This window comes from Myotis myotis, unplaced genomic scaffold, assembly GCF_014108235.1.
Source record: "Myotis myotis isolate mMyoMyo1 unplaced genomic scaffold, mMyoMyo1.p scaffold_m19_p_1, whole genome shotgun sequence".
Taxonomy (NCBI): domain Eukaryota; kingdom Metazoa; phylum Chordata; class Mammalia; order Chiroptera; family Vespertilionidae; genus Myotis; species Myotis myotis.
Window position 1 is genome coordinate 186331954 of NW_023416313.1, and position 13155 is coordinate 186345108.

Sequence of the window (13155 nt, forward strand, 5' to 3'; positions counted from 1 at the left end):
AGGTAAGAGTATGTGATGAAAACACAAAAGCTAAGGATTTTATTACCCAGTCAAGTGGCTATCCATATGCAAAGGCAGAGAATAACATTCTAAGCAATACTACTGGTTAGAAAAAGTTCCCAATGTGTACCCTTCCTTTAAAAGTTACTGAAAGACACATTCTTATGGAGCAAGAAATAAAGAGTAGGAGTTTAAGAAGAGAGAAATTTTGATATTAAAAGAACTCTATAATCTGACACTATAAAGACCTATATAAGTAAAATTAATTTATGTAAGCACTGTGTCAAAGCTGAATGCAAAAACATTAATTTGAAATGCATCAAAAATAAGATCAATTAATTGATGGGTTGAGGGATGGATAGATACACAAGTATATGTTAAAGCAAGTGTAGTTAAATGCTAATGGTAGAATCTAAATGGCCAGGTATATCATTGTTCACTGTAGAATTCTTTCAACTTTGCTATATGTTTGAAAATATTCATAATGATATGTTGCGATGGAAAAGATTTCTGAAAGAGAAATATATCAAGAGAAAAAAGCTTACCGATAATGATAATATGAGCCTATAATATGAGACCAAAAAGGCTCATATAGAGAAAAGGACTATAGAAGAAATTAAAAGCATCCTCAACTGCCATAAGAGGAATATTCCCAAAATAAGAGAAATGGTTCATTTTATAGATTCCTATACGAGTTGTTTTTGTTTTAAATATCTCCTTTACCCTTGGGGAAAATAAAACCAAAAGTAGTATACAACATATAGGGAAAAAAACAAAGAAAAAATAACAAAACCTTGGCCTGTGTGGCTCAGCCTCTGCACCGAAGGGTCCAAGAGTCATGGGTTGGATTCCTGGTCAGGTTAAGGGCGTACCACCTGGCGTTGCACGTTTGTGTGTGTTTGTGTGTCATTTGCGGGAGGCAACTAATCGATGTGTCTCTCTCACATCAATGTTTCTCCTCCCCCACCCCCAACCCTCCCCCTCCTCCCCCTCGTACTCCTCCTCTCTCTCTCTCTCTCTCTCTCTCTCTCTCTCCCTCTCTCTCTCTCTCTCTCTCTCTCTCCCTCTCCCTCTCCCTCTCCCTCTCCCTCTCCCTTTCCCCCTCTCTCCCTCTCCCTCATCCTTCCCTTCCACTCTTTAAAAATCAATGGAAAAAAATATCCTCAGGTTAACAACAACAACAAAAAAGAAATACCAATGAAGCATAAAATAAGCAATAGATATTCAAATAAGTATAGACAATATGTGTAAATAGCTAATGTTCACCTGAAAGAGTCAATATGCAAAAAAATATATAAAAAGGCAAATAAGAGATTTGACCCAATCATGTATTTTAAAATTAACCCAACATACATTAAAAACTAATAGATTAAGTATCAATAAGTAAACAAAACAAAAAACATTTAAACAGACATATATACACACATATAGATGTGAATTTAATATGCTAATGGTAGAATCACAAAAAGGAATGGTAGAATCAAAAAAAAGGAAAACAGTGTTAACTACTTAGACAAATAGTTGGCCTCTAACCTCATTTCATGCACGAAAATATCTAAATAGTAAAAACTGTTTTAAAAGAAAAAAAATCAAAGGACACAATCCAGAGTGAAAAGGCAACTCATGGATGAGAGAAAAATACTTGTTAATCATGTGTATGATAAGGAGTTAATAAACAGAATATATAAAGAACTCCTGCAACTCAACAACCATTAACCAATTAAAACTGGGCATGGTACTTGAATAGACATTTTCCCGAAGAAGTACAAATGACCAACATGCACATGAAAAGATGCTCAACATCACTAATTATCACACAACTAGGGAAATGCATAGCAAAACCACAATGAGTCATCACCTCACACCCATCAGGATAGCTACTTAAAAAAATAAATAAATAAATAACAAGTGTTGGTGAACATGTGGAGAAATTAGAATCCTTTAATACTGTTGGTAGGAATGTAAAATAGTGCAGTCGCTATGGAAAACAGTATGATAGTTCCTCAAAAAATTAAAAATCGTATTACCTTATGACCCAGAAATTTCACTTATGGTATACATCCAAAAGAATTGAAAGCAGGAAGACATATAGAAATATGCAATAAAGAGGTACACAGAAAAAGAGGGAAGAAATTACATTAAAATTTAGCAACTCCAAATAATTAGATTATAGATTTTAATTTTTCTTCAAATTTCTCTGTATTTCAAAATCCTCTATGAGTTCTCTGTAATTTAAAAAGATAGTAATTCTTTTAAAAAAACAAAACAAAAAACTAGTCAATGAGTTTTTAACGAAGTATTGTATAATTTAAAATTCAATTCCACTTACCTGTTGTCATGGATGGACTAAATAGTCCCAGTACTGACACACCAGAATAGGAGATCAGGTCTTTATATAATTCCCCAGTTAAATATTCTTCTGCTTCTTGTATAGATGTTATGTTCACTGGACATGAAATCCTGTTGCTATATGAATATATATATATATATATATATATAATTAATTTTTAAAAACACTTTTCACCAGCTATGGAAAGCAATCAGGCATCCTCAAAAAATTAAGAAAAGAGCTACCATACAACCCAGCAATCCCTCTCCTGGGTATGTACCTGAAAAATTTCAAATCATGTATTTGCAAAGATATATGCACCCCTATGTTCACTGCAGCATTATTCACAGTGGCCAAGACATGAAAACAACCAAAGTGTCCCATGATAGAGGAGTGGATAAAGAAGACGTGGTACACATACACAATGGAATACTACTCAGCCATAAGCAAGGATGAAATAGCACCATTTGCAACAACATGGATGGACCTTGAGAACATTATGCTAAGTGAAATAAGTCAGAAGAAGCTAAGAACATATGATTTCACTCATGTGTGTGATATAAAACTGAAACTCATGAACACAAACAGCAGTGTGGTGATTGCCAGAGGGAAGAGGGTGGGGGAGAAGGGGGTCCTAATATAAGGTGACAGGAGAAGATTTAACTTTGGGTGGTGGGCATGTAGTGCAATATTCAGATCTTGTAACATAGAAACCCACCTATGAAACCTATATATTCATGTTGACCAATGTCACTCCAATCAATTTAATAAATAAATTTTTAAATACTTTTCAGCTTGTAAAAAAATAAAAATACTGAACTTAGAAAAGACTATATGCCGCAGGATAAACATCCAACAAAATAAAGACAAATACTATTCTAAACAAACAAAAAAATCACTCTCATTAAACAAAATTTCTATCTCCCCAAAAGTGATGGTATGTGGATGAGCTCACTCATCAATGCTCAGCCTGTGATTTCCGTTCGAGTATCCATCTTAATCCATTCAGACTGTGTCAACATGTGGTAATTAGAAATTTTATAGACCTAAACGCTTACAAATCTTAGGGTGAAGCTGCATACTTACAGCTGGATAAATTTTAGGAGATCTTCAGTTCCTAACATACCACCATAAGATACTGGGTTCTCGCCTTCCTTGTACATCTTTACAACAGGAAATTCAGTAACATTTTCCTTAGTACATACATCAGGCCAATTTGCACAGTTTATTCTAGTAAGCAGCATAGTGGGTGTGCCTAATTAGAAGGAAAATGCACGTTTTATAAATATTAATGTAGAAAACTCAGTTGTTAAAAATTGTCAATATTTTCATATCCCATTCTTATTTTTTTTTTATTGATTTTTTACAGAGAGGAAGGGAGAGGGATAGAGAGTTACAAACATTGATGAGAGAGAAACATCTATCAGCTGCCTCCTGCACACCTGCTACTGGGGATGTGCCCGCAACCAAGGTACATGCCCTTGACCGGAATCAAACCTGGGACCCTTCAGTCTGCAGGCCGACGCTCTATCCACTGAACCAAACCAATTAGGGCCCATTCTTATTTTAACTTCTCAGCAGTATCAAACACTGCTGTGGAACACTCTCTTCCCTTGATTTTTTGCAACACCTTCCCCTATTGGCTTTTTTGCCACTTCTCTTGCTGTTCCTTTTTGTTCCTTTGGCAGGTTCTCTGCCAGTAAGATGGGCGTTCCTCAAGGCTCAATTTATTCTTCCTTCTCTATTTGCTCTACACTCATGTCCTAGACAAACTCAAAAACCACTGCCAAGCCAATATAATGATTCTTAAATTTATATCATTGGCCCAGGCTCCTTCTGAAAGTTTCAGACCCATATATCCTTACTGACTTACCTTTTTCTGTTTGAGTGAAAACATCCTCAAATTCAGTATGTATGTCTAAAACCAAATACGGTTTTCATCCTGTATATATTGGTGAACACTGCCATTCTTGTACAACTCAAAAAACAAAATATCATTTTTCTCATCTGCCCATTCCTAATTCCCCCATGGCTAATCAAATCAATCAGCATCCAGGGGTGGGCAAACTTTTTGACTCGAAGGCCACAATGGGTTCTTAAACTGGACCGGAGGGCCAGAACAAAAGCATGGATGGAGTGTTTGTGTGAACTAATATAAATTCAAAGTAAACATCATTACATAAAAAGGTACGGTCTTTTTTTTTTTAGTTTTATTCATTTCAAACGGGCTGGATCCGGCCCGCGGGCCGTAGTTTGCCCACGGCTGGTATAGCCTTTCAATTTTACCACTTACATTTGAAATATCCCTTCTATCTATCCATTTCTCTTTACTACCAGTACTCACTATTTCTCCTTGGGTAGCTACAGTACGCTTCTAATTCATCTCTCTGAATTGGATATATCTTTACACTGAAACTAGAAGTGTCTTTTCAAAACTCAAATCTATTTTGCTAACAGCCCACCCCCACGAACTTTTATGAGTTTGGTCTTTCTCACCCCTTCATATCTCTGCATGTATGACTACTTCAAGAATGCCTGGACACCCTGATCTACAGCAGGTTCCTATGCACTGATAGAACCATGCTCCTTTCTTTATTTTATTACTAGAGGCCCGGTGCACAAAATTTGTGCGGTGGGGGAAGGGGGGGCGGGTCCCTCAGCCTGGCCTGCACCCTCTCGCAGTCCGGGACCCCTCGCTCCTTACCACCCGTCTGCTCACTCCTTACCGCTCGGCTTGCTGCTCCTTAGCGCTGCCGCAGAGGCAGGAGAGGCTCCCACCACCACCGCTGCACTCGCCAGCCATGAGCCTGGCTTCTGGCTGAGCGGCACTCCCCTATGGGAGCACACTGACTATGAGGGGGACACTCCTGCATTAAGCATCTGGCCCCTGGTGGTCAGTGTGCATCATAGTGACCCATAATGGTCGCTTACACTTTTATTATATAGATGTAATTATATACTCATTTGTGTGGTTACCTGATGAATGTCTGTTTCTACCAAGAAAGCTCCCTGAGAAATGGGACTGTGTCTATATTACTCATCTCCCCTGCCAATATGGTCACCCCCAACTGCCCTCCCATGCTGGCCTGGTCACCCCCAACTGCCTTCCCCTGTAGGCCTGATCCCCCCCAACTGCCCTCCCCTGCCAGCCTGGTCCCCCCCAACTGCCCTCCTCTGCTGGCCTGGCCCCCCCCAACTGCCCTCTTCTGCAGGTCTGGCCCCCCCCAACTGCCCTCCCCTGCTGGCCTGGTCCACCCCAACTGCCCTCCTCTGCTGGCCTGGTCCCCCCCAGTTGCCCTCCCCTGCAGGCCTGGTCCCCCCCAACTGTCCTCCCCTGCAGGCCTGATCGGCCAGAACTGCCCTGCCCTGCTGGCCATCTTGTGTCCACATGGGGGTGGCCATCTTCTGCGTTGGAGTGATGGTCAATTTGCATATTACCTCTTTATTATATAGGAGGATATGTAAAAATCTTCAAAATATGTAAATCTCTCGATAGAAAGAGATCAAAAACCAAATAAAACAGGCACCACACAATTCAGCTGTGAAAGGAATGAGTAAATTCTAACAAAATAAACTTTAATAGAGAGGAACCAAGATGGCGGCATAGGTAAACACCTGAACTTGCTGCCTCCCACAGCCACATCAAAACTATAACTAAAAGACAACATGGATATCATCCAGAACCACGGGAAGGCTGGCTGAGTGGAGTTCGACAACTAGAGGGACAAAGAAAAGAGCATCTAGACTGGTAGGAGGTGCAGAGGTGCGGAAGTGCAGAGGCCCACGAAACAGGCTGGCAACTGGATATGCTGAGGTCTTTTTCAATCAGGAGGGAGATACAAGCTCCCGACTGCTCTGAACTCCAGTTCTGGGTGAGACACTGGGGACCCAGACTCATACAGGGAAAAACTGGACTGTCTGGCATCGGGCCGGAACATGAGGGTGGCTTTCTCTCAGAGGTGCTCCCAGCGTTTATTGTTCCTGCATGGGAGGCACAGGACACAGAGACCCAGGGACTATCTGGGACAGGGCCGATGGGCAACCATTGCTGTTTGTACTGCCCGTGATTCCCTGAGGCCCCGCCCCACCTAATTTACAACCCCACCCAAGCTGTGCGCAGAGGCTTTGGCATATGAAAGGCTTGGCCTTTTGCAATGTAAAACCTAACAAACTGCAGCTGGGTCAAAGAACCCTAGAGTTTCCAAAGAAGGCCTAAGGTTCATTAGCAGCCTGCATTGCTTCACAGCTGCGCCTCATCTGGGCACCTCCAAACCCCAAACAAAGAGGAGGAATCTGCAGATCTCTCAGTAGCTCCTGCTGGGTGGCCTCAGGCAGTGGCTGACTTTGCACCTCCTTGGAGATCCAAGAGCCAGTGTACCCAGTGGTCAGTGTGAGACCACACCAGATTATAACTCTTTAAATCCATATGAGACACACTCAGGGGGCAGATTCAGGGAGCACCAAAGCCCCACTGAAGCAAGTCCTGCCCCATAAGGGTGTTTCCATCACAGCAGTTCTCCCACCGTAGACACAACTGGTCCTCACAGCCAATTGGTCTGGAGGTCAATTCCTCCCAGTGACACCAACAGCAATCAAGGCTTAACTACAACAAGACTGTGCACACAGCCCACAAAGGCATGTACCAAGAGCTTCCACCTCAGGTGACTAAGGAGGCTGAGCCACTGGGCCCTATAGAACACCTAGCACACACAGCCACTCTTATCAACACAGGAAAGCTGCCAAAATGAGGAGACAAATAAACAGGTCATAAATGAAAGAAATGGGGGAAAGCAAACTACTGGATATAGAGTTCAAAACCATGGTTGTAAGGTTACTCAAGAATCTTCTAGAAATCTCTGAGAAATTTAGTGAGACCCTCAAGGATATGAAAAAGGACCAATTAGAAATTAAGCATACATGACTGAAATAAAGAATAATATACATGTAGTATTTTTCCTTCATTAACTGGCTTATTTTACTTAGCATAATGCTCTCCAGTTCCATCCATGCTGTTGCAAATGGTAAGAATTCCTTCTTTTTTACAGCAGCATAGTATTCCATCATGTAGATGTCACTCATTTATGGATAATAAAGGCCATTATAAACTTATGAACAAAAATAGATACAGGGGCAGAGCAGCCTCGAACAGACTGTCAAACTACAGCGGAAGGCCGGGGCGGGTTTGGGGGTGGGAGGGGGGCAGGGTAAGAGATCAACCGAAGGACTTGTATGCATGCATATGAGCATAACCAATGGACATAAGACAGTGGAAGGTGGGGGAGGCCAGGGGATTGTTAAGGGCGGAGAAAAAAGGAGACATATGTAATACTCTTTGTAATACTTTAAGCAATGAAACATTTTTTTTAAAAAAAGAATAATAGCAGAAATCCAACAGCAGACTAGAGGATCCCAAGAATCAAGTCAAAGATTTGAAATATGAAGAAGCAAAAAGCACCCAACTGGAAAAGCAAAATGAAAAAAGAATCCAAAAATGTGATGATAGCGTAAGGAGCCTATGGGATAACTTCAAGCGCACCAACATCCGAATTATAGGGTGCCAAAAGAAGGGAGAGAGCAAGATACTGAAAACCTCTTTGAAGAAATAATGACAGAAAACTTCCCCTACCTGGTGAAAAAAAAATAGACTTACAAGTCCAGGAAGCGCAGAGAACCCCATACAAAAGGAACCCAAAGAGGACCACACCAAGACACATCATAATTAAAATGCCAAGGGCAAAAGACAAAGAGAGAATCTTAAAAGCAGCAAGAGAAAAACAGTCAGTTACCTACAATGGAGTACCCATACTTCTGTCATCTGATTTCTCAACAGAAACCATGCAGGCCAGAAGGGAGTGGCAAGAAATATTCAAAGTGATGACTAGCAAGAACCTACAACCAGGATTACTCTACCCAGCAAAGCTATCATTTAGAATTGAAGGTCAGATAAAGAGCTTCACAGATAAGGAGAAAAAAAACAAGATGGCGGCATAGGTTAATGCCGGAGATCGCTGCCTCAAACAACCACTTCAGAGATATAACTAAAGGACAGAATGGACATCACCCAGAACCACGGGAAGGCTGGCTGAGTGGAAATTCTACAACTAGGAGGAAAGAGAATATCATACCCAGACTCAGAGGAGGCGCAGTGCTGAAGTGAAATACTCAGATCCCCGGGGACCCGCCCCGCCCAAGCCCTGCACAGAACCATTTGCCGGATAGCCTCAGGCAAACGCTAGATTAGCACCGCCCTAGAGATCCAGCACAGAAGCCCTCCCACTACAGACACAGCCAACTCTCATAGCCAGTTAGCCTGGAGGTCAAATCACCCCGGTATTGCCGACATCAATCAAGGCTTAAAGGCAACAAGACTGCGGACAAAGACCACTAGGGGGTGCACCAAGAAAGCATAAAAAATGCGGAGACAAAGAAACAGGACAAAACTGTCAATGGAGGATATTGAGTTCAGAACCACACTTTTAAGGTCTCTTAAGAACTGTCTAGAAGCTGCCGATAAACTTAGTAAGGCCCTCGAAAAGACTGGTGAGACCGCCGATAAATGTAGTGAGATCCTCAAGAAATCTAATGAGACCCTCGATGTTGTGATAAAGAACCAACTAGAAATTAAGCATACACTGACTGAAATAAAGAATATTATACAGACACCCAACAGCAGACCAGAGGAGCGCAAGAATCAAGTCAAAGATTCGAAATGCGAAGAAGCAAAAAACACCCAACTGGAAAAGCAAAATGAAAAAAGAATCCGAAAATATGAAGATAGTGTAAGGAGCCTCTGGGACAGCTTCAAGCGCACCAACATCAGAATTATAGGGGTGCCAGAGGATGAGAGAGAGCAAGATATTGAAAACCTATTTAAAGAAATAATGACAGAAAACTTCCCACACCTGGTGAAAGAAATAGACCTACAGGTCCAGGAAGCGCAGAGAACCCCAAACAAAAGGAATCCAAAGAGGACCACACCAAGACACATCATAATTAAAATGCCAAGAGCAAAAGACAAAGAGAGAATCTTAAAAGCAGCAAGAGAAAGAAACCCAGTTATCTACAAGGGAATACCCATACGACTGTCAGCTGATTTCTCAACAGAAACTTTGCAGGCCAGAAGGGAATGGCAAGAAATATTCAAAGTGATGAATACCAAGAACCTACAACCAAGATTACTTTATCCAGCAAAGCTATCATTCAGAACGGAAGGTCAGATAAAGAGCTTCACAGATAAGGAAAAGCTAAAGGAGTTCATCACCACCAAACCAGTATTATATGAAATGCTGAAAGGTATCCTTTAAGAAGAGGAAGAAGAAAAAAAAAAGGTAAAGATACAAATTATGAACAACAAATATGCATCTATCAACAAGTGAATCTAAGAATCAAGTGAATAAATAATCTGGTGATCATAATAGAATCAGGGACATAGAAAGGGAATGGACTGACTATTCTTGGGGGGGAAAGGGGTGTGGGAGATGCGGGAAGAGACTGGACAAGAATCGTGCACCTATGGAAGAGGACAGTGGGTGGGGAGTGAGGGCGGAGGGTGGGGCGGGAGCTGGGAGGAGGGGAGTTATGGGGGGAAAAAAAAGAGGAACAAATGTAGTAATCTGAACAATAAAGATTTAATTAAAAAAAAAAAAGGAAAAAAAAAAAAAAAAGAGCTTCACAGATAAGGACAAGCTAAAGGAGTTCATCACCACCAAACCAGTATTATATGAAACTAGGGGCCCGGTGCACGAAATTTGTGCACTGGGTGTGTGTGTGTGTGGGGGGAAAGAGTGTCCCTCAGCCCAGCCTGCCCCCTCTCACATACTGGGAGCCCTCAGGCGTTGACCCCCATCACCCTCCGATCGCCTGATCGGCCCCTTGCCCAGGCCTGACGCCTCCGCCAGAGGTGTCAGGCTTGGACAGGGGACCCCCACCTCCCCCCGATCACTGGCTCTGGCCCCCACCCAGGCCTGAGGCCTCTGGCCCAGGAATCATGCCTGGGCAGGGGACCCCCATCTCCCTCTGATCGCTTGCTCCACCCCCCGCCCAAGCCTGACGCCTCTGACCCAGGCTTCAGGCCTGGGCAAGGGGACCATCATATCCCCCCAATCCCCGGCTCCGCCCCCCACCCAGGCCTGATACCTCGGCCAGAGGAGTTGACCCTCATCACCCTCCGATCACCAATCACCGGATCAGCCCCTTGACCAGGCCTGAGGCCTCCAGCAGAGGTGTCAGGCCTGGGCAGGGGACCCCCAGCTCCCTGCGGTTGCAGGCTCCGCCCCTGCCCAGGCCTAACGCCTCTGGCCTAGGCGTCCGGCCCGGGCAGCGGGGACCTGCAGTGGCAGCGGGGGGCGCCGCGATCGTGGGCTTCGCTTTAGGCCCAGGCAAGGGACCCCTAGCTCCTGGGACTGCCAGCTTCTACCGTGCCCAGCTCCCATCGCTGGCTCCACCCCTACTTCCTGCTCTCACTGGCCAGGGCAGCAAAGGCGCCTGATTCTCCGATCATGGCTGGGGGGCAGGGCAAAGGCGGCCCTGGGGCCGCCTTTGCCCTGCCCCCCAGCTCTTAGCTCCCCCCTGGGTTTCAGATCACTGTCAGTGGCAGGGGGCTTCTTCCTGCTTTCCCTTTCCCCTCCCTGCATTGTGCCTGCATATGCAAATTAGCCGCCATCTTGTTGGCAGTTAACTGCCAATCTTAGTTGGCAGTTAACTGCCAATCTTAGTTGGCAGTTAATTTGCATATAGCCCTGATTAGCCAATGAAAACGGTATCGCCGTACACCAATTACCATTTTTCTCTTTTATTAGTGTAGATGCTGAAGGGTATTCTTTAAGAAGAGGAAGAAGGAAAAAAAAAGGTAAAGATAAAAATTATGAACAACAAAGTGACAACAAATAAATATCTATCAACAAGTGAACCTAAAAATCAAGTGAATAATCTGATGAGCAGAATAAACTGGTGAATATAATAGAATCAGGGTCATAGAAAGGGAGTGGACAGACAATTCTCGAGGGGAAGGGGGTGTGGGGGTGCAGGAAGAGCCTGGACAAAAATCAAACACCTATGGACAAGGACAATGGTGGGGGGGAGGGTAAGGACATGGGGTGGGATGGGAACCGGGTGGAGGGGAGCTATGGGGAGAAAAAAGAGGAACAACTGTAATAATCTGAACAATAAAGACTTATTTTTTTAAAAAAAAAGAAAGAAACTTTAATATATTAGACCAAAGGACTCTTTGTATAACAATTAAAACTGTGAATATAATACTTTAATATTTTATCACCAAAAATTTTTAATACTAAAAATTCACTCTTATATTTTAAATGATTCTAGGTTATACAACACAGAGTGATAATTTATCACTAGATTTAATGTTAGCAATTTGTTTGACAATACAGGCAGGATGTAATCTATCTTATTCAACACTATATTCCTCTGCCTAGTACAATGTTGGTTACATAGTATGTACCGTATAAAAATTTATGTAATGTACCTTATATTTCTTCATGAAAAAATTTTAAATTTTACACTAAAATATATTAATACCTGAATACTACATGACCATATAAACAAAGGTAAATCCTATTCCTTCTAAAATTAGATCTGCTAAGTGATTTCTCTACAAAGTTCTCTTATCCTTTATTATAATTATTTAGTCAATAAATATCTAGTGGTACTTGTTAATATAGAGTACCATCTATAGATATAAACAGCTAATATGCAAAGTGTTCCCACAGGAGTTGGACCGGGAGACCGGGAGTTCTATCATTCTTATGACATGCGCTGACCACCAGGGGGTGGCATGGAATGAAGAAAGGCCCCGGCTGGCAACTGGAAGGCCCCATCGACACTGATAGCTGGCCAGGCCTAGGGACCCTACCCACGCATGAATTTTGTGCATCGAGCTTCTAGTATTATATATTGGCACCCAAGTAGGATATAGTGCTGTTACAAATGCAGTTCTTTGCCTTCAATATACATCCTCAACAAATCTACCACCACTAAGAATGTTATTGTCCCTGCAGTCCAAGTTGAAAATTTTTATGTTATCTTTGACACTGAAAAAAGGATATTGATACATATCATTAAACACTGTAAGGCTACCTATGTTAAAGTTGCCAATTTAAAATTTTCCTTCCTATAAAATGGTCCCAATATTTAATCATGTTTCAACTGGAATAACCTAATATTCTAAGATGCCTGCAGTATTATATCCCATATACTTTATCAATGCAGTAATTTCAAAAAGAGTTCTTAATTTAAAGAAGGGGAAAAAACAGATTCTCTTAGCTACAGATACAATATAAGTATCAACACCTGACACTTGCTGCCACCTTGTGACTGAGTATAAAATAATCTTCATTGTCTTGGATTAAGAGATGAAAAGTGACTTTTCCCCAAGTAGTTAATGTGAAAGTTTGCAGAACTAAATGCCCAAAATATTACAATATTTTCCTAGTTTAAAAAGTTATAGTTTAGGCTTCAACATAGATACAAAACACTATAGTTACCTATACTAATGCATTTCTACATTAAGCCCTCAAAAGTCCATTTATCTGATATCTAATTACTAAAAGAATTGTTAATAACAAACTAAATGTAAAAGATAATCAAGTCCTGGACTGGTAATCTGCTTTTTTATCCTACAATCACATACAACTCACAGTCCTTGCATTGAGGGGTCAGATAGTCTCTTAATTTGGTCATGAATAGAGAAGAAAGTAAGGGAATCTTTCCTTGTTCATTTGTTAACTAGTCAAATGGGCTGGGGAGATAATTCTATTATTCAGGAACATTATCCAATTGCTATTTTATTATGGTTTATATTTCACCAC

At 41.9% G+C, this 13155-nt stretch overlaps 1 protein-coding gene across 3 annotated transcripts in view; it reads right to left on the reverse strand.

Annotated features, from left to right (window-relative positions):
• TXNDC16 (thioredoxin domain containing 16) overlaps positions 1-13155 on the reverse strand; it is a 95042-nt gene that overhangs the window by 24248 nt on the left and 57639 nt on the right. For 2 of the 3 annotated variants that reach the window (XM_036307086.1, XM_036307077.1), the window contains exons 15-16: positions 3416-3584; positions 2330-2466 (exon numbers count right to left, since the gene is read on the reverse strand). The exons of the other annotated variant lie outside the window; for it this stretch is intronic. In XM_036307086.1, the coding sequence (XP_036162979.1) occupies positions 2330-2466; positions 3416-3584 (306 nt within the window). The remainder of the gene's footprint in view (positions 1-2329; positions 2467-3415; positions 3585-13155) is intronic. 3 annotated transcript variants of the gene reach the window in all.